The 25,518-nt window shown below is 49.8% G+C and overlaps 1 protein-coding gene across 1 annotated transcript; it reads left to right on the top strand.

Moving 5' to 3' along the window:
• Positions 1-12,875: 12,875 nt before the first annotated feature.
• On the top strand, positions 12,876-24,212 carry LOC140116351 (vomeronasal type-2 receptor 26-like). Its single transcript, XM_072132879.1, has 4 exons — positions 12,876-12,953; positions 17,177-17,440; positions 21,580-21,700; positions 22,849-24,212. Exons 1-4 carry the CDS (start codon positions 12,876-12,878, stop codon positions 23,745-23,747), a joined length of 1,362 nt encoding a protein of 453 aa, XP_071988980.1. The 3' UTR covers positions 23,748-24,212.
• Positions 24,213-25,518: the final 1,306 nt, after the last annotated feature.

Below are 25,518 nucleotides of genomic sequence, written 5' to 3'. Positions count from 1 at the left end.
TGTGTTATCGACTAAATATACTGTCAACCTTTTGTTCACATAGGAAATCATTTCAGCGCTTCTTGCTCACCTCCTTTGGTTCCTCTCTGCCACCCATTGGTTTGAAGCCTGAGTCCATTTAGGGTATGTCGCCATGCCACTCTCTAGCCTGCTGCTGCTGCCGCTGCCTCTGCATGCCGTCTTCTATAGTGTCAGGGTCAATTATTGGATGTTTAGATGTTATCTAGCCTCATTCGGTCACTCTGTCATGGCCATGCTGTTGCCCATAATTTTGGCATAATGGTACGATTAAGCAGCCTCAGAGGCATCCATGCATGCTGCCCCTGCTGTTTCCTGTCCATTTCCGTGGTGTTTCCATCATTTTCTGAGGTTCCCAGGTGTTTGGCCAAGCTTCCTGTGCAGACCTTTGGTCCCCTTGAAAAATGCTTGAGTCTCCCATTGACTTCAATGGGGCTCGTTATTCGAATCGAGCACTCGAGCATCGGGAAAAGTTCGTCTCGAATAACGAGCACCCGAGCATTTTAGTGCTCGCTCATCTCTAGTTTTGACCACGAAGAAGAAACCAGCAGTGTCAGGAGAAGACGACTTGCATATGAAATCCTTCTGCAGATTCTCCTTCACATATGCTGTCATACTCGCGGTTTCAGGCACAGACAGTGGGCACACCTGACCCCGTGGAGGATATTTGCCCTGCAGCAGCTCAATAGGGCAGTCGTAGGGATGGTGCAGTGGCAGAGTCTCTGCTTGCTTCTCTGAGAAGACGTTAGCAAAATCCATATAAGAAGCGGGAAGACCCACCAGAGGCTTGGAGGACATTGGAGAAGACATGGTGGAAACAGGATGAAGTGCGTGACTGGCATTTCGGTTCCCATCAAAAAACTTCCCCGATCTGAAAATGTAGACCTGGGTAGCACAAAAAAATGACAGTCTCTCTTTGTGCAATGCCCCAACTTGCAGACAGAGGCTCGGTGTGGTACCAGATCGCAGAGAATCTGCCCACTGATGGCCGAGATGACCAGCGGTTTCTTAAGATGGACCACAGGAAGATGATGCTGGGAGACCAGGGCAGCATCCATGAAGTTTCCTGCACAGGAAGGCAGAAGCTAGACATTGGCTACCTGTCCCAGAGCTTAGTAGGACCGGGATATTCAGACATGGAGAAGCTTTGCTCTCAACTAGGGGCACTTCTCCTAGAAACCTAGGTGCGTGCGTTTCCCGAAGGCTGTGGACAAAGTGGACAAGTCCTGAGAAAGTGCTCCGGGCTGGCACAATAGAGAAACAGATTTTCCTGTCGACGTCTGGAGTGCTCTTGGGGTGTTATCCACCTGCATGGCCTCCTTTATAGTAGACAACGAGGGTGTTTGTGGTGGTCTTTGAAAGACAAGGGCAAAACGGGGCAATTGGTGGACCCTGGTCTGTGCTTGAATGAGCTGCTGCTCCTCCAGACTCTCTGCAAAGCGGATGTCAATCTGAGTGGCCAGGGCGATGAGGTCACTCATGAGGAGCCTGGAGGAGAGGATGAGTATACAGGACAGGAGGAAGATACAAGACAGGAGGAGGCTGGAGGACAGGAGGAGGCTGGAAGGCAGGCGGAGGATATAGGATACGAGGCTGCTGGTGGACAGGAGGAGGAGGCTGGAGGAAGACTAGAGGAGCCTGGAAGATAGAGGACAGGAGGAGGATGCTGGAGAACAGGAGGAGGCTGTAGGACAGGAGGAGGATACAGGACAAGAGGAGGAAACAGGACAGGAGGAGGCTGGAAGGCAGGCGGTGGATATAGGATAGGAGGCTGCTGGAGGACAGGAGGAGGCTGTAGGAGGAGGGTGTAGGACAGGAGGAAGCTGTAGGACAGGAGGAGGATACAGGACAGGAGGAGGCTGGAGGACAGGAGGAGACTGCTGGTGGAGGGCAGAGGGTGAAGGACGAGTGGAGGAAGCTGTAGGAGGACAGGAGGAGGCTGCAGGACAGGAGTAGGATAGAGGTCAGGAGGCTTCTGGAGGACAGGAGTAGGATAGAGGTCAGGAGGCTTCTGGAGGACATGGGGAGGCTGAAGGACAGGAGGAGGAGGCTGGAGAAGCACAAAAGGACCATGGAGGACAGGAGATTGCTGGAGGACAGGAGGAGCAGGCTTGAGGAGGGCAGAAGTAGGCTAGAGGACAGGAGAAGGATATAGGACATGAGCAGCCTGGAGGAAAGAAGGAGTATACAGGACAGGAGGCAGATGCAGGACAGGAGGAGGCTGGAGGACAGGGGGAGGCTGGAAGACAGGAGGAGGATAGAGGACAGGATGCTGCTGGAGGACAGGAGGAGAAGGCTGGAGGATAGAAGACAGAAGAAGGATAGAGGACAGGAGGAGACTGGAGGACTGGATGAGGGGGCTGGAGGACAGGAGGAGGAAACAGAACAGGAGGCTGCTGGAGGACAGGAGGCTGCCGGAGGATAGGCAGTGGAGGCTGTAGGAGGACAGGAGGAGATTGGAGGAAAAGAGAAGGATAGAGGACAGGAGGCTGTTGGAGGACAGGAGGAGGCTAAAGGACAGAAGGAGGAGGCTGGAGGACAGAAGGAGGAGGTCGGAGGAGGATAAGAGGAGGCTAGAGGACAAGAAGAGGTTAGAGAAGGACAGGAGGAGGATACAGGACAGGAGGCTGATGGAGGACAACAGGCTGCTGGAGGACAGAAGGATACAGGACAGGAGGAGGCTGGAGGACAGAAGGAGAATGCTGGAGCACAGGAGGCTGCTGGAGAAGAGCAGGAGGAGGCTGGAGGGCAGGAGGAGGCCAGGAGGAGGATGCTGGAGAACAGGAGGAGGCTGTAGGACAGGAGGAGGATACAGGTCAAGAGGAGGAAACAGGACAGGAGGAGGCTGGAAGGCAGGCGGTGGATATAGGATAGGAGGCTGCTGGAGGACAGGAGGAGGCTGTAGGAGGAGGGTGTAGGACAGGAGGAAGCTGTAGGACAGGAGGAGGATACAGGACAGGAGGAGGCTGGAGGACAGGAGGAGACTGCTGGTGGAGGGCAGAGGGTGAAGGACGAGTGGAGGAAGCTGTAGGAGGACAGGAGGAGGCTGCAGGACAGGAGTAGGATAGAGGTCAGGAGGCTTCTGGAGGACAGGAGTAGGATAGAGGTCAGGAGGCTTCTGGAGGACATGGGGAGGCTGAAGGACAGGAGGAGGAGGCTGGAGCAGCACAAAAGGACCATGGAGGACAGGAGATTGCTGGAGGACAGGAGGAGCAGGCTTGAGGAGGGCAGAAGTAGGCTAGAGGACAGGAGAAGGATATAGGACATGAGCAGCCTGGAGGAAAGAAGGAGTATACAGGACAGGAGGCAGATGCAGGACAGGAGGAGGCTGGAGGACAGGGGGAGGCTGGAAGACAGGAGGAGGATAGAGGACAGGATGCTGCTGGAGGACAGGAGGAGAAGGCTGGAGGATAGAAGACAGAAGAAGGATAGAGGACAGGAGGAGACTGGAGGACTGGATGAGGGGGCTGGAGGACAGGAGGAGGAAACAGAACAGGAGGCTGCTGGAGGACAGGAGGCTGCCGGAGGATAGGCAGTGGAGGCTGTAGGAGGACAGGAGGAGATTGGAGGAAAAGAGAAGGATAGAGGACAGGAGGCTGTTGGAGGACAGGAGGAGGCTAAAGGACAGAAGGAGGAGGCTGGAGGACAGAAGGAGGAGGTCGGAGGAGGATAAGAGGAGGCTAGAGGACAAGAAGAGGTTAGAGAAGGACAGGAGGAGGATACAGGACAGGAGGCTGATGGAGGACAACAGGCTGCTGGAGGACAGAAGGATACAGGACAGGAGGAGGCTGGAGGACAGAAGGAGAATGCTGGAGCACAGGAGGCTGCTGGAGAAGAGCAGGAGGAGGCTGGAGGCCAGGAGGAGGCCAGGAGGATGCTGTAGGACAGGAGTAGGATAGAGGTCAGGAGGCTGCTGGAGGACAGAAGTAGGATAGAGGTCAGGAGGCTGCTGGAGGACAGGGGAAGGCTGGAGGAGGCTGGAGGGCAGGAGGAGGAGGCTGGAAGAGGACAAGAAAATTCCGGAGGACAAGAAGACACTGGAGGACAGGAGGCTTCTGGAGGACAGGAGGAGGAGGCTGGAGGAGGACAGGAGTAGGCCGGAGGACAGGAGGTGACTGCAGGACAGGAGGAGGCTGGAGGACAGGAGGAGGCTGGAAGACAGGAGGTGGATATAGAGGATAGAGGCTAGAGGATATGAGAAGGCTGGAGGACTGGAGGATAGAAGGAGGAGGCAGGAGGAGGACAGGAGGGGGTAGAGGACAGGAGGAGGCTGGAGGGCAGGAGGGGCCAGGAGGAGGATACAGGGCAGGAGGAGACTGGATGAGAGGAGAAGTCTGGAGGACAGGAGGCTGCTGGAGTACAGGAGGGGGAAGCTGGAGGAGGTCAGGAAGAAGCTGGAGTATAGAGGACAGGAGGAGGATACAGGACAGGAGGATGATATAGGACAGGAGGACGCTGGTAGACAGGAGGAGTATATACAACCGGAGGCTGCTGGAGGACAGGAGGAGGAAGCTGTAAGAGGACAGGTGGAGGAAACAGGACAGGAGGCTGCTGGAAGACAGGAGGAGGCTGGAAGACAGGAGGTGGATATAGGACAGAAGGCTGCTGGAGGACAGGAGGAGGAGGCTGGAGGAGGAAAGTAAGAGGCTGGAGGATAGAGGACAAGAGGAGGATAGAGGACAGGAGGAGGATGCTGAAGGACAGACGGAGGCTGGAGGACAGGAGGAGGAGGCTGCTGGACAGGAGAAGGCTGGAGGACAGGAGGAGCAAAGAGGACAGGATGCTGCAGGATGACAGGAAGAGGCTGGAGAATTGAAGAAGGCTAGAGGATAGGAGAAGGCTGGAGGACAGGAGGCTGGAGGAGGACAGGAGGGGATAGGGGACAGGAGGATGATATAGGACAGGAGGAGGCTGGTAGACAGGTGGAGAATATATACGACAGGAGTCTGCTGGAGGACAGGAGGAGATAGCTGGAGGAGGACAGGAGGAGGATAGGGGACAGGAGGCTGCTGGAGGACAGGGGGAGGTTAGAGGACAGAAGGAGGAGGCTGGAGAACAGGAGGAGGAGGATGTAGGGGGAAAGTAGGAAGCTGGAGGACATGAAGAGGCTGGAGGAGTACAGGAGGCTGCTGGTGGACAGGAGGAGGAATCTGGAGGTGGACAGGAGGAGGATAGAGGACAGGAGGAGTATAGAGGACAAGAGGATGTTGGAAGCTGCTGGAGGACAGCAGGCTGCTGGAGGAGAGGAGGAGGAGGACAGAAGGAGGAGGACAGGAGGAGGAGGACAGGAGGAGGATACAGGACAGGAGGAGGCTGGAGGACAGGAGGAGGATACAGGACAGGAGGAGGCTGGAGGACAGGAGGAGACAGCTGGAGGGCAGGAGGCTAGTGGAGGAGAGGAGGAGGCCAGAGGATAGGAGAAGGAAATAGGACAGAAGGAGGTTATAGGACAGGAGGAGGCTCTGGAAGACAGGGAGAGGCTGGAGAACAAGAGGAGGATACAGGACAGGAGGCTGCTGGGGGGGTTCCATGGGGGGCGGGTTGGCCAAAGTAATGGGGCATTATACTATTTAGGGGCCATTAAGGTTCATATTACACTATGCTTTCGCATACTTGCTTCTTCCAGGAGTGTAGTGATGAGAGTGTAATGTCCCACTGGACCGACCTTTACTAAATTCAGGACCCAGTTAACCTCCTTTGGTTGTGGCTGGAAAGGTACTGCAGACATCTCCAGGTAACCTTTAATTTTATAGAACTTTTAAGGCTGGGTCAATCTCTTTATGAATCATTTATGACCTGTGCAGCTACTCGATTTATCAGTACATTGCTGTCACCCATGATCCAGGGAGAGTATTTCAAACCGTGTCTGCCACTTAGGTGTGAAATCTCTATGTAACCTGCCAGCTCCATGTGGGTTACCAGACTAATGATTGCCTGGAACCCTAGAAAGTTCCTGGTGAGAGAGTTTACACATCTTCTGTCTGTCTTAGGACTTATTTATGTATCTCTATGTGCTGCTACCATAGAGATTGCTACTGCTGCAGCAGAGCCCACCTGGCTCCATAGAAGATTATTCCCAGTGATGCTGGCCATTTCACACTGGTATTTCTGTAAACAGCAGTCGCTGGGCACCAGAAATCCTGAATCTGGCGCCCTCTGCACACCACACAGGACGCTGCTCTGATTTTGATGAATGTGGGCCGACGTGTGAAGTGTAGGGATTGAGTGATCTGGTTCCACTCTCACCACTACATTCGTGGAAGAAGTATGTGAAGTGCATTGGAGTTCAGTGTTGCAGAGATCTGAGCGAGACCTTCACACTATGTCAGGTGACTGATGGTTCTGTGTAATACTGAGGTTTTGCATAAGGAAGGAATTTTCCGTGCTTTGGGCAAATAACAATTGATTCGATGATAAGGGTGATACGATATAAGTGTGATACGATGATAAGGGTGATACGATATAAGTGTGATACGATGTAAAGGTGATACGATGTAAGGGCGATATGATATAAGTGTGATACAATATAAGGGTGATACGATGTAAGGGTGATATGATATAAGGGTGATACCATGTAAGGGTGATACGATGATAAGGGTGATACCATGTAAGCATTCAAAGGAGAAGCGAAAAGTAGGCAACTGCGCCCTCTGCATAAGTAATACACTGTTGAAGTATACAGTCCGTATTCAGACCCCGATAGAGAATTGCCACGGTGGTGCACTCCTATTGTCGAAAATCAGTAGATATAATATCCAACAGATAAAGAAGGAAACAGTAAGCGGGTCACTCACCGAAGATGCAATCTTTTTATTCACGCCAGCAGGATAACAGAGAGAGGTGCCAGGCACGCCACAAACAACAGGCTGTTTCGCGCGTAACGCGCTTTCTCAAGTCTGTCACAGACTTGAGAAAGCGCGTTACGCGCGAAACAGCCTGTTGTTTGTGGCGTGCCCGGCACCTCTCTTTGTTATCCTGCTGGCGTGAATAAAAAGATTGCATCTTCGGTGAGTGACCCGCTTACTGTTTCCTTCTTTATCTGTTGGATATGATACCATGTAAGGGTGATACGATGATAAGGGTGATACCATGTAAGGGTGATACGATGTAAGGGTGATACGATGATAAGGGTGATACCATGTAAGGGTGATACCATGTAAGGGTGATACGACATGTAAAGGTGATACGATGTAAGGGTGATATAATATAAGGGTGATACGATGTAAGGGTGATATAAGGGTGATATGATATAAGGGTGATATGATATAAGGGTGATACAATGTATGAATCATACGATATAAGGATGATATGATGTAAGGGTGATAGAATGTAAGGATGATAGCATGTAAGGGTAATACGATATAAGGTTGATACAATGTAAGGGTGATACGATGTAAGGGTGATACCATGTAAGGGTGATACGATATAAGGGTGATACCATGTAAGGGTGATACGATATAAGGGTGATATCATGTAAGGGTGATTTGATATAAGGGTGATACCATGTAAGGGTGAAACGATATAAGGGTGATGCGATGTAAGGGTGATACGATGTAAGGGTGATACGATGTAAGGGTGATACGATATAAGGGTGATACCATGTAAGGATGATACCATGTAAGGATGATACGATATAAGGGCGATACGATGTAAGGGTGATACGATGTAAGGGTGATACGATGTAAGGGTGATACGATGTAAGGGTGATACCATGATAAGGGTGAAGAGATATAAGGGTGAAGAGACATAAGGGGGATGCGATACATATGGAGGATGCGATGTAAGGGTGATACGATATAAGGCTGATACGATGTAAGGGTGATACGATGTAAGGGTGATATGATGTAAGGGTGATACGATGTAAGGGTGATACGATGTAAGGGGGATACGATATAAGGGTGATACGATGTAAGGGTGATATGATATAAGGGTGATACCATGTAAGGGTGATACGATGTAAGGGTGATACGATATAAGGGTGATACCATGTAAGGGTGATATGATGCAAGGGTGATACGATATAAGGGTGATACGATATAAGGGTGATACCATGTAAGGGTGATATGATATAAGGGTGATACGATATAAGGGTGATATGATAAAAGGGTGATACGATATAAGGGTGATACAATATAAGGGTGATACGATGTAAGGGTGATACGATGTAAGGGTGATACGATGTAAGGGTGATATGATATAAGGGTGATACAATGTAAGGGTGATATGATATAAGGGTGATACCATGTAAGGGTGATACGATATAAGGATGATACGATGTAAGGGTGATACGATGTAAGGGTGATATGATATAAGGGTGATACAATGTAAGGGTGATACCATGTAAGGATGATACGATGTAAGGGTGATACGATGTAAGGGTGATACGATGTAAGGGTGATACGATATAAGGGTGATACGATAAAAGGGTGATACGATATAAGGGTGATACGATATAAGGGTGATACGATGCAAGGGTGATACGATGTAAGGACCCTTTGATGGGCCATGAAATTGAAGGAATAGAGCATCATCTTTCCTGAAAGTAGCAGAAATATAGTCCATCCCCGCTCTCCTTACAGCTAATGAGTGTAGGGCCCTTTGATGCTTTTGTCCTGGAAAAAAGTTGGCAAACATATCTCCTGATTAGAGATGAGCGAACATACTCGTCCGAGCTGGATGCTCGTTCGAGTATTAAGGTACTCGAAACGGCTCGTTGCTCGGACGAGTATTTCCCCTGCTCGAGATCGAGCATTTAATTAAAAAAACACAGTGAAGAACAATGAAGAATAGAATAAAAACAGTGAACACAGGATCATTTAAGTGAAAAAGACAGTGAAGAACACAGTGAAGAATAAATTACAGATGTTCGGCACATCTGCTTACTTGTCGGAAGATATGCGCGCGGAGCGGCAGCAGGGAGACATCAAGCAGCAGGGAGACAGACATCGGGCAGCACGGGGGAGACAGACATCGGGCAGCACGGGGGACACAGACATCGGGCAGCACGGGGGACACAGACATCGGGCAGCACGGGGGACACAGACATCGGGCAGCACGGGGGACACAGACATCGGGCAGCACGGGGGACACAGACATCGGGCAGCACGGGGGACACAGACATCGGGCAGCACGGGGGACACAGACATCGGGCAGCACGGGGGAGACAGACATCGGGCAGCACGGGGGAGACAGACATCGGGCAGCACGGGGGAGACAGACATCGGGCAGCACGGGGGAGACAGACATCGGGCAGCACGGGGGAGACAGACATCGGGCAGCACGGGGGAGACAGACATCGGGCAGCACGGGGGACACAGACATCCAGCAGCACGGGGGAGACAGACATCGGGCAGCACGGGGGACACAGACATCGGGCAGCACGGGGGACACAGACATCGGGCAGCACGGGGGACACAGACATCGGGCGGCAGCACGGGGGACACAGACATCGGGCAGCACGGGGGACACAGACATCGGGCAGCACGGGGGACACAGACATCGGGCAGCACGGGGGACACAGACATCGGGCAGCACGGGGGAGACAGACATCGGGCAGCACGGGGGACACAGACGTCGGGCAGCACGGGGGACACAGACATCTGGCAGCACGGGGGAGACAGACATCCGGCAGCACGGGGGACACAGACATCGGGCAGCACGGGGGACACAGACATCGGTCAGCACGGGGGACACAGACATCGGTCAGCACGGGGGACACAGACATCGGGCAGCACGGGGGACACAGACATCCGGCAGCACGGGGGACACAGACATCGGGCAGCACGGGGGACACAGACATCGGGCAGCACGGGGGACACAGACATCCGGCAGCACGGGGGACACAGACATCGGGCAGCACGGGGAACACAGACATCGGGCAGCACGGGGGAGACAGACATCGGGCAGCACGGGGGACACAGACATCGGGCGGCAGCACGGGGGACACAGACATCCGGCAGCACGGGGGACACAGACATCGGGCGGCAGCACGGGGGACACAGACATCCGGCAGCACGGGGGACACAGACATCGGGCAGCACGGGGGACACAGACATCGGGCAGCACGGGGGACACAGACATCGGGCAGCACGGGGGACACAGACATCGGGCAGCACGGGGGACACAGACATCGGGCAGCACGGGGGAGACAGACATCGGGCAGCACGGGGGACACAGACATCGGGCAGCACGGGGGACACAGACATCGGTCAGCACGGGGGACACAGACATCCAGCAGCACAGGGGACACAGACATCGGGCGGCAGCACGGGGGACACAGACATCGGGCAGCCCGGGGGACACAGACATCGGGCAGCACGGGGGACACAGACATCGGGCAGCACGGGGGACACAGACATCGGGCAGCACGGGGGACACAGACATCGGGCAGCACGGGGGACACAGACATCGGGCAGCACGGGGGACACAGACATCGGGCAGCACGGGGACACAGACATCGGGCAGCACGGGGGACACAGACATCGGGCAGCACGGGGGACACAGACATCGGGCAGCACGGGGGAGACTTCAGTGGAAGAAGAGGAGCGGATACCGGGACAGCGTATCACCCCGACAAGTAAGCAGATGTGCAGAACATCTGTAATCTATTCTTCACTGTGTTTTTCACTGCGTTTTTCACTTAAATGATCCTGTGTTCACTGTTTTTATTCTATTCTTCACTGTTCTTCACATCTGTTAACTTGTCGGTAGATAATATACGCGCAGAACAGTGAAGAATAGATTGCAGATGTTTGCATACATCTAATAACTTATCAGAAGACATTGTTTTTCAATTAAATAACACATTTTATTCCCGAACCATGGTCCCTTTGAAAAATGCTCGGGTCTCCCATTGACTTCAATGGGGCTCGTTATTCGAGACGAGCACTCGAGCATCAGGAAAAGTTTGTCTCGAATAACGAGCACCCGAGCATTTTAGTGCTCGCTCATCTCTAGTCCTGATGAATGTTGGTAACAGAGGAAACTTTGGGCACGAAACTCGGATTCATTTGTAAATTAATGCAGTCCAGTACCATCCGTAGATAAGGGTCTATAGGGGACAGCGCCTGCAGCTCGCTGATTCTTTTTGCTGAAGTTACTGCGACAAGGAATAGAGCTTTATTGGTGGACCCCTCAACATTTGGAGTACTAGAGTCAAGACCCATAAAGTGACGGGCACGTGGACGGATGGTTTCAGGATTCTAATCCCATTCCAACTGAGCATTGAGAGCCGTAAAATGGACTTTCAGCGTGTTATAGGACAAGCCCTTGTTAAACTGGAAGGATAGATGGTAAGATCTATTGGCAGCTTAGATGAATAACGCCATTTTCTGTAAATTGACCAAATTCTGTTGTAAACAGATACAGTAGTTGGTAGTTCCTGGCTGACCACCGAGTCCGATAGCCCGGCTTGTGCTAGGCTCTTCCTAGACTCATTTGAAGGAGAAGATCTGGATGAAGAGGTAGTCTCCTTTTGAACAGAATAGAAGTAGGGAAAACCATACCCAGCGGGGACAGTATGGGATAATTGCTATGGCTTCCGCTCTCTCTTTCAATATTTTACAAAGCACCCTCGGAATTAAGGATAAGTGTAGAAATACGTAAATCAGTCCCAAAGCCCAACTGATTGACAGCCCATCTATCGCCTCGGGGTGTCCTAGGGGTGAGAGGGAACAGAATCTGGACGTTTTCTTGTTGTCTAGAGAGGCCATGACCTCCATGAAGGGTTGGCCCATCTTTTATGTTATTTGACTGAAAACATCCGGATTTAACTCCCACTCTCCCGGGCGTATTTGACTCAATGGGGCTCATTTACTAAGGGTCCGAACGGCGCACTTTCGTCGGGTTTCCTGTATATTTCCGATTTCGCTGAATTGCCCTGTGAATTTGGTGCAAGCGATCGGATTGTGTCACATCGGCACCGGCTTTCACGCGACAAAAATGGGGGGGGGGGGGATGTTGCCGTCGGACAACCTGACGGATTCGGAATATACACGGAATTTAAAAAAGAATTTGTGTCGCAAGAAGGTGAACTCCGGCGGACCTCGGCGCAGCAGCGACACATGCAGGATATTGGGCGCACGATCTTAGTGAATCCCGGAAGACTCAAATCAGCGTCAGACAATGCGCCACGGGATTGCGACTGGACCGGGTAAGTAAATGTGCCCCAATATATCTGCTACGCAGTTGTGAATGCCACGTATATGGACTGCCGAGATGTGTCGCAGGTTCACCTCCGCCCAGGCCATTATCTTCCTTGGCTAGGAAGAGGCAGCGGGCGCCGCCCTGTTGGTTTAGATAATACATAGAGACTATGTTGTCTGACTGCACTAAGACACTCGGATGTTGTATAAGTGAGTGAAAATGAAGCAGCGCCAGTCTCACAGCCCTCAATTCTTTTTAATTTGATGAGGGATTCTTTTCTTGACAAGACCATGGATGTCGTATCCACTGACTGTTCACATGGGCACCCCAGCCCCAGGAAGAGGCATCCGTCATGAGGACTACCTGTTGATGATGTATCAGAGTCCTTCCCATACTTAGCCGGTTGTTCTGGATCCACCAAACTAGGTCTGCTTTGGAGCTGGGAGAAAGAGTCTTCAGAGAATCCAGATGTTGAGGATTCCTGTTCCGTGATGAGAGGAGGCATCTTGTATGAGCTCTCGCCCAGGGAACGGCTTCCAATGTCAAGTGACCAAGCACTTTCATCACATAAGGGACAAGATTCCCGCCCTGAGTTTCTGTCTCCTGACCTCCGACAATTTCAGTGTCATTGAATGTGAATTGATTATAAAGCCCAAGAAATGTCTCTCCTGTACTGGATATAATTGGGATTTCTCCAGATTCACCATGAAACCATGTTCTTCCAGTGTCACCATTTGGAGATGACAAGAAAGTATTCTCTTGGATTGGGCTACAATAAGCAAGTGGTCTGGGTATGGCCCTACTGTCACTCCTTGAAGACGCAGGGCACGTCAGTACCTCTATGACCTTTGTGAACAGACTCGGGGCTGAAGCTATCCCGAATGGGAGGCACCTGAACTGAAAGTGGTGGATTCCTGCTTATGGAAAGCTATCCTGGGAAACCTTCTGTGTGACGGCAGAATAGGAATATGTAGATAAGCGTCTGACAGGTCCACAGACGCCATGAAATGATCCTTCTGTAATAGTGTCAGGTCTATCACTAGACGCCATTTGTTGTCTGGCTTTGGGACCAAAAAAACATTTGAATAAACTCCTGTGTTGTGTTGGGAGGCTGGGACTTCTTCCCCAGGAAGTCCAAAATATGGGACCAGAGATTTTTGTCGCAACGGTTGACAATGTATCTGTCCGGGGGAGGGACTTGAATTCCAGGGCGTAGCCTGAACCCACATGTCTGAGGAAATCCTTAACCAGGCTGCAGAGAATAGACCTAGTCTGTGACCGGATTCTGGTGGCATAATTCTGAGGGCTTAGGATTGACTGGCTTCTTCTTGTAGAAGTTGCCTCCCTGTCGGGTTTGAAATTTTTTCTGTTTTGAAATTGATTGTTCTTTCTAAACCTCGGTGATCTTTTTCCTTGAAAACAAAAGGATTTGAAAGATTTGAAAGTTATTCTCTGAGAGGGAATCCAGGATCCCTGACAACTGGGTCCTGAAAAGGCTCTCCGACTGGAATGGAAGATTACAGAAATGTAGCTTTGCCAGGAGATCTCCTTTCCACAATTTTATCCACATTGCTCTTCTCGCTGAGCTGCACATGACCATCGCTCTAGAAGTATTGTTGATGACATCCACTGGTCTATCACAGAGGTAGTCTGAAGCATTTTTGAGTAACGGCAGGGATTGGAGGATCTCTTCTCTTGGAACATTGATGCACATTTGCTAAGGGCCCTGCGGCCGTGATTCCATTGGGTTTTCCCAAATATTTCCAATTTGCGCCGTTTTGCTCTGAATTGCTCCGGGATTTTGGCGCACGCGATCGGATTGTGGTGCATCGATGCCGGCTTGCATGCAACAGAAATTGGGGGGCGTTTCCGGATTAGGAAAAAACTCGGAATTTAAAAACGGGATTGTGTTGCAAGATCAAGCACTCACATGCACCAGGAAGAAGAAGGTGAACTCCGGCGGACCTCGGCACAGCAGCGACACCTGCTGGATATCGGGCGAACGACCTTAGTGAATCCCGGCAGACACAAATCCTTGTCGGACAATGCATCGCAGGGTCGTGACTAAACCCGGGTGAGTAAATCTGCCCCATTATCTTTGAGATCCTGAGTGAGTTGGCTGAGCCAGATCCTAGTACCCTAGCCACCAGTACAGAGGCCAGTGCTACCTTACAGGCTGCTGAGGCAGGCGCAAATGTTTTCCTCAAAAACGCTTCTGCCCTTCTGTCCTTCTGCCTCTTCAGAGGGAAAAAACAACCTTTTTGAAAGCTTAAACACTGGTAGTCCAGAACTGATTCCCATTCTGAACTGAATTGGGGATCCAATTTGTAGGACAAATTGAATTTGTCACCTGGAACCAGATGCTTAGACTGGGTGCCCTGGCGATCCTCTATCCCTCAGAGGATTCTATAGTCGCCTTCACTGCCTCCTCCACCGCCGGAGGAGATAGAGATCCTCATCATCATCCAACTCTTCATCCGAGTATACATATCCCTAACATAGGGACTCATTAGAGGATGGGGAGGATGATGGGAATAATACAGGTGTATTCTTAGACTGTTTCCTGCTGTGCTGACATCTCCTCTCCCCCCCTCTGATCTGCTTTTGGATCACTTTATCCTTTGTTGTCTATTTGAGCTATTGTACCCATCTATATATTACTTCTAAAGGATTGGTCTACATTTTCTGATTTTTCTGGGGGTTATCAGAGGGTTTTTGATGTTGGGGTGTGCGTGGTCCCTGGGATAGGGACTTGGTTCCCTTCCCCTTTGGGGGATCATGTAGCTCATTGGGGCACTTTTTAGGGATTTTATACTGTATGGGGCATATTTATCAGGACCTCTGCGCACCGGCAGTGGCGCAGAGGCCCTGAAATAATCGCAAATGCAGGCTTATTGCTAGCTTTTGCGATTATTTTCCCCAATCCGCCACCTTCACGCCAGTGGGGTGTGAAGGGGCGTGAAGGGGGGGGCGCGCCCGGCCGGGAGTGGGCCGGCGCGGGGCGTTACTATCCCCGCGCCTGCGCACTCGCTGCTGCCGGCGACTTTTCATACGTCAAAAGTCACCAGCTGCGTTTTTTTTTACGCCAGGCCCTGCAGATGCCTCTTGATGTATCGGGTTGCATATTTGCAGCGGCGGGGCGATCATACGCACGAGCGCCAGCGTATGATAAATATAAATAAACTTGTTGAGTTAAATACCCGTGGTCTGGGACAAATATTTGCATCACTTTTTCTTAAGTATTTGTTTGGATGCATCTGGCCTTTGTGTTCCTCCCTTTCTGTTTATCACCCTCATATGATATCGCCCTCATAGCTCTACAATACTACGGGTATAATAAAGTCTAACTTGTTAGAAAGATGCTCATGTTCCATGTGAGTGGATTCCCAATAAGTATTAGATAATCATGAGCGCTCCCTTACTCGCCTGCCCTGGCCTGTGCTATCAGAGCAATGCAAGCGTTTTCACCATGAGCTCCGGATGTGATGCTGGGGGGAGGGGTCATTAGGACGGGAGCCCCTCCCATCGATATCGTATGCTGGCACGTGCTGTGCTTGTGATTCTGGGGGAGGGGTCATTAGGACGGGAGCCCCTCCCATCGATATCGTATGCTGGCACGTGCTGTGCTTGTGATTCTGGGGGAGGGGTCATTAGGACGGGAGCCCCTCCCATCGATATCGTATGCTGGCACGTGCAGTGCTTGTGATGCTGGGGGGAGGGGTCATTAGGACGGGAGCCTCTGCCATCGAAATTGTGTTCTGGCACGTGCTGTGCTTGTGATGCTGGGGGGAGGGGTCATTAGGACGGGAGCCCCTCCCATCGATATCGTATGCTGGCACGTTCTGTGCTTGTGATGCTGGGGGGAGGGGTCATTAGGACGGGAGCCCCTCCCTTCGATATTGTGTTCTGGCACGTGCAGTGCTTGTGATGCTGGGGGGAGGGGTCATTAGGACGGGAGCCCCTCCCATCGATATTGTGTTCTGGCACGTGCTGTGCTTGTGATTCTGGGGGAGGGGTCATTAGGATGGGAGCCCCTCCCATCGTTACGTATGCTGGCACGTGCAGTGCTTGTGATGCTGGGGGAGGGGTCATTAGGACGGGAGCCCCTCCCTTCGATATTGTGTTCGGGCACGTGCAGTGCTTGTGATGCTGGGGGGAGGGGTCATTAGGACGGGAGCCCCTCCCATCGATATTGTGTTCTGGCACGTGCAGTGCTTGTGATGCTGGGGGGAGGGGTCATTAGGACGGGAGCCCCTCCCATCGATATCGGGTTCTGGCACGTGCTGTGCTTGTGATGCTGGGGGGAGGGGTCATTAGGACGGGAGCCCCTCCCATCGATATCGTATGCTGGCACGTGCTGTGCTTGTGATGTGCCGACCATTGTCTTTTTTCATTTTACCTGCCATTAAAAGTCCCATTTTTGGGCGCCATTTGTACCACTGCTATTCTTTATGTAGGAATGTTATGTACTGATTGATAAACACGGTACATTACCTACAGAACATAAAAGGAACCTACACACGATGCACAATGGTTTTCTCTTCTCTTTGCGTATCTTATAGATGAAATAAAGTTTATTTAGATCTTATTGTATTATGGACCCCACTGGTGATTCTAAACCAAGTCTTCAAGACCAGGGCTCTCAGCTGGAGAAATGACTCAAGTTCATGAATATTACATTTGCTCCCCTCTACTCTAAGACTACTATAGCCCCAGCTCCATCACCGGCTGCAGCACCTCCTGCATCTCAGCCTGTATAGTGCCCCCAGGATGGAAGCTCTGGCTTCTTCTACCGTTTCGGCAATACAAGAAGCCCATTGTCCATCAGATCCCCTCTGAGCAGGATTCTCTGCAGTTCTCTACTGAATGAGTTATATACTGATTGTCCTGGGAACAAGGCAGTAGGAAACCTTTGTGTATGATGATATTCTGACTGATAATGTGCTATTTTATCTCATACCATGGTATATATATATATACACTTTACTCTTGTGTTTGGTGTCTTTACTATCAGCTCAATAGATATCTGAAGAGGCTCCATTTTACTTCTGGCTCCGGGGATGACATTTATTTTAATAAAGACGGAGAGGTCCCCAGAGATCTTCAGCTCCAGAACTGGTTCATTTTGTCTAGTGACTGGAGAGAGGAAATTCCCACTACTGTAGAAGATGCTCAGGCTCTTGCTGTTGATGTGGGAACCTACAACCTCTCAGCTCCTGAGGACCAGCGGCTGGTCATCAATGACAGTCAGATCTCCTGGCACCAGAGCTTTACCGGGGTGAGTTACCTTCTCTTCTGTTTATGAAGGACAGGCCACCGCTCGTAATTTGCAGTTTGATTCTTCTTCTGGGTCCATCTTGCTTTTTTCTACAACTCTGGTGGCCCCGAGATCAGCAGAAGCCTTTCTTATGATGTTCCAGACTTTGCTTTTTATAAGCCGGAGACTCACACACTTTGTGGAGGATATTAGCTGCGTCTTCAATAGAGCAGGAGGCACCTACCCCCATTTCCATAGCACCACAAGTGTAGGCGGCCATTTTCCTGTCTGTGATTAACTATTGGCAGAACAGAAGATGAAAATCCAGCATGGCACCACAATGTAAAGTAGGAGAGGTTTACTGTCACGGGTGCCCCTGCGACCCATATCCCGCGTGCCTTACTGTGCCCCCAGAGCCTGCCTGAAGTTGACTCACCTCCCCGCGGTCCAGCGCACGCACTCCCTTGTCCTGGGGCACGCGTACTCCGGCTCTGTAAGATTTAAATGGCCAGCGTCCCGATTATTGGCGCTGGCTGCCTGCCTAGATAAATTCCCAGACCCTTCCTGTGTAGAATCACAAAGATCCATGCCTAAGAGAAAGTTTGTTCCATGCTTGTGGCAATTATCCTGATTTCCCGTTTTGACCTTGATTCCGGACTCCGATCCCGTGCTACCTGTCCTGACCTACCGCTACGTCGCCGCCTCCAATCCTGTGCTGCCTGTCCTGGTCTACCACTACGTCCCCGACTCTGATCCTGTGCTGCCTGTCCTGACCTACCGCTACGTCCCCGACTCTGATCCTGTGTTGCCTGTCCTGACCTACCGCAACGTCCACGTCTCCAATCCTGTGCTGCCTGTCCTGACCTACCGCTACGTCCCCGACTCTGATCCGGTGCTGCCTGTCCTGACCTACCGCTACGTCCCCGACTCTGATCCTGTGCTGCCTGTCCTAACCTAACGCTACGTCCCCGACTCTGATCCGGTGCTGCCTGTCCTGACCTACCGCTACGTCCCCGCCTCCAATCCTGTGCTGCCTGTCCTGACCTACCGCTACGTCTCCGACTCTGATCCTGTGCTGTCTGTCCTGACCTTCTGCTATGTCCCCGATGCTAATCCTGTGCTGCCTGTCCTGACCTACCACCACGTCCCCGCCTGCAATCCTGTGGTGTCTGTCCTGACCTACCGCTACATCCCCACCTCCAATCCTGTGCTGCCTGTCCTGACCTACCACCATGTCCCCGTCTCTGATCCGGTGCTGCCTCCGGTCTTGACCTCCTGCCTGTCCCCAACCGTGAGTTTGCCTTACGATTCTGTACTACGCCTTGGCAGCCAAAAGACAAGGTCGCGCTGTTGGAACAGAAGATAGGAGAAAAAAGGCACGTAGGGGACGGCGCCTCGGGTGATAACGTTTAAACCAATCTGGATGGAGTATTTAACAGATGATATGCTCACCTTATTAACACTTGGTTTGATGCATATAGGAGCCCAACCTGGGGTCCGGTGTAAATCCAGCAGATGGTAGAGGTCCAGAGTTAGGGGTTGGTCCGAGATGATGGTCCAATACAGTATAGCAGAAAGACACTAGTCTCTCAGGCGTTTGGTAGGCAGCTCCCAAAGCTCAAAAGTAACCGGTCACCGGGGTGATGCCGGTAAAGTAAAGTAAATATACAGAAAAAAATGAGCTTAGCGGGGCGCTCAGGCAACAACCCAGAGAGGCAAAAAATTGTGTCCAACTGGTAAGTATTGTGGTCACTCGTGATACATGACGTGCGACCGCGCATGCGCAGTAGTTGCTACAAAGCGTGTCTGTTACTATGGTGATCCCAACGGACCGAAAGAGGAAACAGATAAGTAATTGAAAGATACATGAGTATAGGGATCTCTTCTATTAAAATTAATAATTGTCTAATGGTCAGACCGGTATAGAATGTTAATCGGGCATAATCAACTGAATAAATTAAATAAAATAAAAATAAGTATAAATTAACTAATCCGATAATTACTGTATAAAATATAATACCATAAGCTCGACATATAATTTACATGAATTTAAAGGATCGAATAAGACGTTATGCACACATAATTGAATAAAATAAATAGATGAAAATGAATAAATACTGTACACAGGATCTGGCGTAAAGGACATTATAAAGTGAAATACTATACAAATAAATAAATAAAAACATGATTAATATACATTCTCCAAACTCTCGTTTAAACCTGTAGGGTTGAGGCTTTGTAACTTGTAAATCCAGAACATTTCCTTGAGTTTGAGGTAATTAAATCTTTTGGCCTTGGCAGCCACAAGACAAGGTCGCGCCTGTGGGACAACCTGGTGGTACCATGCTGCAACAAGTCTAACCCACTTTGCGGCGGGCTCTGGTGAAAACCGGGTACCAGTTAGACTCCGGTCCCAGGTGATGGCTTACGTCATTGCCATGGTGGTCCAGTGGGTCCACTACCCCTGATTCCTGACATTTACATCTATCTACATAAATCCCTCAACAACACTAAATATACATAACCCAATTAGTTACACAACTCCTCAAAATTATTATCATTATCTCTATCCCTAAAAAACTTAAGGTCTTTAAAGAGGTCCTGTCACCCTAAAAAGCGCCCAGGAGCTGCTTACTAAAGCACTGGGCCATTATTAGCAGTAACCCTCCGATAACGCTAGCAAACACGCCACTGCCATAGCCCTCAGAACACCGGACATGATTTAGTAAGAAGCTCCTAGTACGCTTTTTTCTACCACCAGGATGAATTATTGTAAACCAAGCACACTGACATACAGGTGTGTGCAGGATCTGCTCTTCTTTTAGCTTCTTATGTCCTTATTTTAAAGAAAAAAAATGGCTTTAAAAATTATGCAAATTAGCCTGAGGTACTCCTGGCTCAATAGATGTCAATGAAGCCTGGAGCCCCTCAGACTCATTTGCATACTTTTTAAAAACTTTTCTTGGCTTAATGGCTTAAAAAGCTAAAAGAAGAGCAGATCCTGCCAGAGGGGGACACACCAGTATGTCAGTGTGCTGGGTGTACGATCCTTCATCCTGGTGGTAGATTTCCTTTAAGTCTACAAGCAGAGTCCTATAAGGCTTTAAAAGATTTAATACAATGATGTGCATTGCAGACACAAGACAAACAGTTTTCAGATTAAATATTTTTAAAAAATTGGTAAGAAGGGCATATATACAATAATATACAAAAAGGTATAAAGAACAGGATAAAAACAAATAGTGTCACTAGTAAATAGTCCGAAGTTACTTGCGGATTTTGACATCCTTTCTAGGTGATAATGGACTCACTAGTGGGGGGTTTCTTGGACAATAAGTTTTTTTTTTTTGCAGAGGTATTTCATTCAATTCCATATCTTTTGACCGGCAGATGTCATAATTGCACAATTGAATAAACTGGGTGTGTTTCCACCTCTCACCCCACATGTGGGGCTTATGTCCAGGACTTTGCGTGTTGATAGCGCTGCCCCCTGACCTCCCCCTGTGCATGGAAGCTCCTAATTATAGTCTGTCCATATGATTTGATGATTTTCTTTTGTTTGAATGTTGGATCCTTTGTCCTAGTTTTGGAGGGATCAGCCCAGGACATGCTCTCTCACATACTGACTAGCACCCCACCGCCTAGAGGGGGTAGACTGTAGTCATAAGCTGTATTAGGAAGCATCAGTTCCTTCATCAAGTTCAAAGCTACACAGATGCCTATACCACGTACAATATAAGTAACATCATTGCTAGAACCAAGCGCTGGCCAGATCTTCCAGTATAACATGCCTGCCTATAACCAATGGGAAAGAAAGGGTGAGGGGTAAAGGACCATGAATGGCGGGATTGGGGGGTAAGGGTAAAGGGGGGGTAGCCCATGTGCCTATTCGGGGGCTTATGTTGGATGCACAGAATAATAGAAAGCAAGTCCTGAGTTGCATGCGGAGAGCTTCCATTTATCTAGTTGTATCACGTCCGCTAAGATTGTCTGACCCCAAGTTCTCAGTGCAGTGATCATAGATTGTCTTAGTCAGTATGGCGTCCATATCTATTCAAGCCTACGTTTTTTTCAAGGGTCCCATGCTTTTTCCAACCTACCTCTAAGGAAGCCACAGCTCACTTTCCATGAACAAACTGCTATCTCTCTAATCATTCCAGGTCCCTCGATCATCGTGTAGTGAGAGTTGTGAACCCGGATACCGGAAGAGGACTGAGAGCTTCCACATTTGTTGCTACAGTTGTGTCGTATGTTCTGAGGGGGAGATCTCCAACACCTCAGGTGAGGAGCTAGATGCGTCTGTGTAGATCCCATAATGCAGGCTAGTAGAAGTGTATATAAATATCAACACAAAGACCCCAATTACCATGTATTCAGATCTACAAATCCACAGATCCACAAATTGTAGACCTAATAGGTGTTCTATTTTGTCAAAAATGTTACATTCCTGTGTTGGATGATGTTGCAAATGTGAAAATAACACCCAACCTGTAATTCAGGGTAAGCAGTAGACGACAACTGGTCGACAATCCTTTCCCGATCCAAAGTGCCAACATCAACACACAACACACACTGAAGGTCAGCTCATCTGTTTTCAATGGATGCCGTTTCACTAACATGAGAGGTCCTGGGCTGCGGGTAGTCAAGGAAGAAGAACAATAAAGGACTCCAGGAACCAGGATTATAAAAATACAAATCTTCCAGCTTAATAAAATATACACATACGTGAAGGCAAAGGATCAAGTGTGTAAGACTGTTACAAGCCAAGTGCAAACATGAAGACAAAGAAAGAGCAATAATTGCCAAATAAGGCAGTACAAAATCACAAGGCAGAATGATAGTCAGAGAATCAAGCAAACGTCCAAAACTATGGAAGAGAGAACAAGCAGTAGCTGCCTCAGTACAATACTATCATGTGCAGAGACTAGTAGTAAATAAAGCCTTTATGAGATGCCAGAACCCCAGTCTATAAGATGATTGGATCAGTTCTCTGACATCAGACAGACAGCGACGATTCTGTCCATCACACCAGGTCAACTGTTAGTAAACCAGTTCAGAGTCCACAGGAGACAGATGAGTGTGGTAAAAAACAATCTAAGCTGCCATAAAAGGAGTAAACCAGTGTTCAAAGTAGTAAGGACAGAATGTTTTCTGCATATGTAGTTTCCTTTGTCTTCAATTACTTTTCTCATAACTTTACACTTGTACAAACAAGGTCCAACCTGTGCCACCACCTAACCCGTCCCTGCAGGTCCCATCCACAGACTGAATACCAAACTGCCGATCATTGCTACTCTTCTTCTTTTTGTCTTTATCCCTTTTGTTCTGTCATTGTTTGTCCTGCACTCTCTGTATTCTCTCTTCTACTGTAATGCTGTGAATTTCACTTCTGTGGGACTAATAAAGGATTATCTTATCTTATATTGTAGACGCAGATGAATGTGTGAAGTGTCCTGAAGATCACTACTCCAATGAGATGAGAACTTCCTGCCTCCTGAAGACCACTGAATTCCTCTCCTATGATGATGGACTGGGAATGTGTTTGGCTCTTCTCTCCATTATCCTTTGTATGATGACTTGTGCTGTGCTGGGGATCTTCTGGAAATATCACCAGACTCCGGTAGTGAAGGCCAATAACCAGAAGATCAGCTATGTCCTCCTGGTGTCTCTACTCTTCTCCTTCCTCTGCTCCTTATTATTCATTGGACGTCCCATGGCAGTTACCTGTTTGCTGAGACAATCCGTCTTTGGGATCTTTTTCACAGTGTCTGTATCTTGTGTTCTGGCTAAATCCTTCTTGGTTGTGTTGGCCTTCAAGGCCACCAAGCCTGGGAGCAAGTTAAAAGATTGGGTGGGGTCTGGTGTGTCCATCAGTGTAGTTGTCCTCTGCTCGGTGGGACAAATCATCATATCCATGGTCTGGCTGATCTCCTCTCCACCATTTCCAGACTATGACCTGCAATCGGACAGTAAGAAGATGATACTACGCTGTAATGAAGGTTCTGCAGTGGCTTTCTACATTCTGATTGGTTACATGGGATTATTGTCCTTATTCAGTTTCCTTGTGGCTTTCCTGGTGAGGAAGTTACCGGCCAGCTACAATGAGGCCCAGCTCATCACATTCAGCATGCTGCTGGTCTGCAGTGTGTGGATCTCCTTCATCCCGGCATATCTCAGCACCAAGGGCAAATACATGGTGGCGGTGGAGGTATTTGCCATCCTGACCTCTAGTGCAGGGCTGCTGGGCTGTATCTTCATCCCCAAGTGTTACATCATCCTGGTCACTCCGGAGATGAACACCAGGCAGAGGCTCATCGGGAAGCAATGAGGACCTTAAGCGGAGTAGACCCGGGTGATTCAGCCATATCTGCCTGGGAGAGATTTAGGGCTAGTAAGTAGAAGAATTGGATATTGTTGGTACTAGGTTGGGAATTTTAACAAAGGATAGTTGTAGTCAGGGACAAGAGTCAACTGGACAGTGAAGATTTCTAGTGTTAGGTTACAACTCATCAGTGCCGGTAGGTAATTGGAAAAGAGGAAAGTGCTTCCATTTACCAGAAACTCTTCCAGTTATCCAGAAAACTTAGATGGATTTGCGTCTGGGGATCCTTAGTAAATGTGCCCACTGTGTTCTCTTAGGCACAAAGCCATGTACAGGCCAAAAAAACTATTTCAGTTTATTTTGTAATTGCTGCCATTTGAGATACTATTACACATTGGGGCTCTTTTACTAATGGTCCAAATCGCGCACTTTCATTGGGTTTCCCAACGATTTCCGATTTGCCCTGAATTGCCCCGGGATTTTGGCGCACGCGATCAGATTTTTGCGCATCAGCGCTGGCTTTCACGTGACAAAAAATTGGGGGCAGTCCCGAATCAGCATTGGACAACATGCTGCGGGATGGCATGTAAGTGCATTGTCCGTGTATAATGTGCTGTGCGGGGAGTCACTAAGATCCTGCACCCGATATCCTGCATGTGTCTCTTCCCCGCTCAGGTCCCCGGAGTTCACTTCCTTCTTCCTGGTGCATGTAAGTGCATTGTCTGTGTATAATGCCCTGTGTGGGGAGTCACTAAGATCGTGCGCCCGATATCCTGCATGTGTCACTTCCCTGCTCAGGTCCCCGGAGTTCACCTTCCTCTTCCTGGTGCATGTAAGTGCATTGTCCGTGTATAATGCGCTGTGCGGGGAGTCACTAAGATCCTGCGCCCGATATCCTGCATGTGTCACTTCCCTGCTCAGGTCCCCGGAGTTCACCTTCTTCTTCCTGGTGCATGTAAGTGCATTGTCTGTGTATAATGCCCTGTGCGGGGAGTCACTAAGATCCTGTGCCCGATATCCTGCATGTGTCGCTTCCCCGCTCAGGTCCATGGAGTTCACCTTCTTCTTCCAGGTGCATGTAAGTGCATTGTCCGTGTATAATGTGCTGTGCAGGGAGTCACTAAGATCCTGCACCCGATATCCTGCATGTGTCGCTTCCCCGCTCAGGTCCCTGGAGTTCACCTTCTTCTTCCTGGTGCATGTAAGTGCATTGTCCGTGTATAATGTGCTGTGCAGGGAGTCACTAAGATCCTGCACCCGATATCCTGCATGTGTCGCTTCCCCGCTCAGGTCCATGGAGTTCACCTTCTTCTTCCAGGTGCATGTAAGTGCATTGTACGTGTATAATGCACTGTGCGGGGAGTCACTAAGATCCTGCTTCTGATATCCTGCATGTGTCACTTCCCCGCTCAGGTCCCCAGAGTTCACCTTCTTCTTCCTGGTGCATGTAAGTGCATTGTCCGTGTATAATGCGCTGTGCGGGGAGTCACTAAGATCCTGCACCCGATATCCTGCATGTGTCACTTCCCCGCTCAGGTCCCCGGAGTTCACCTTCTTCTTCCTGGTGCATGTAAGTGCATTGTCCGTGTATAATGTGCTGTGTGGGGAGTCACTAAGATCCTGCGCCCGATATCCTGCATGTGTCGCTTCCCCGCTCAGGTCCCCGGAGTTCACCTTCTTCTTCCTGGTGCATGTAAGGGCATTGTCCGTGTATAATGCGCTGTGCGGGGAGTCACTAAGATCCTGCGCCCGATATCCTGCATGTGTCTCTTCCCCG

This window comes from Engystomops pustulosus, chromosome 2 (assembly GCF_040894005.1).
Source record: "Engystomops pustulosus chromosome 2, aEngPut4.maternal, whole genome shotgun sequence".
Classification (NCBI taxonomy): Eukaryota; Metazoa; Chordata; class Amphibia; order Anura; family Leptodactylidae; genus Engystomops; species Engystomops pustulosus.
This window is presented reverse-complemented; position numbering and strand designations above follow the sequence as displayed.

Excerpts from the sequence above, each read along its gene's own strand:
- LOC140116351 (XM_072132879.1), top strand. The coding sequence starts at position 12,876 with ATGTTCTTCCAGTGTCACCATTTGGAGATGACAAGAAAGTATTCTCTT. Across the intron at positions 17,441-21,579 it reads GGCACCAGAGCTTTACCGGG|GTCCCTCGATCATCGTGTAG; the intron begins GTGAGTTACCTT and ends TAATCATTCCAG. Across the intron at positions 21,701-22,848 it reads GGAGATCTCCAACACCTCAG|ACGCAGATGAATGTGTGAAG; the intron begins GTGAGGAGCTAG and ends CTTATATTGTAG.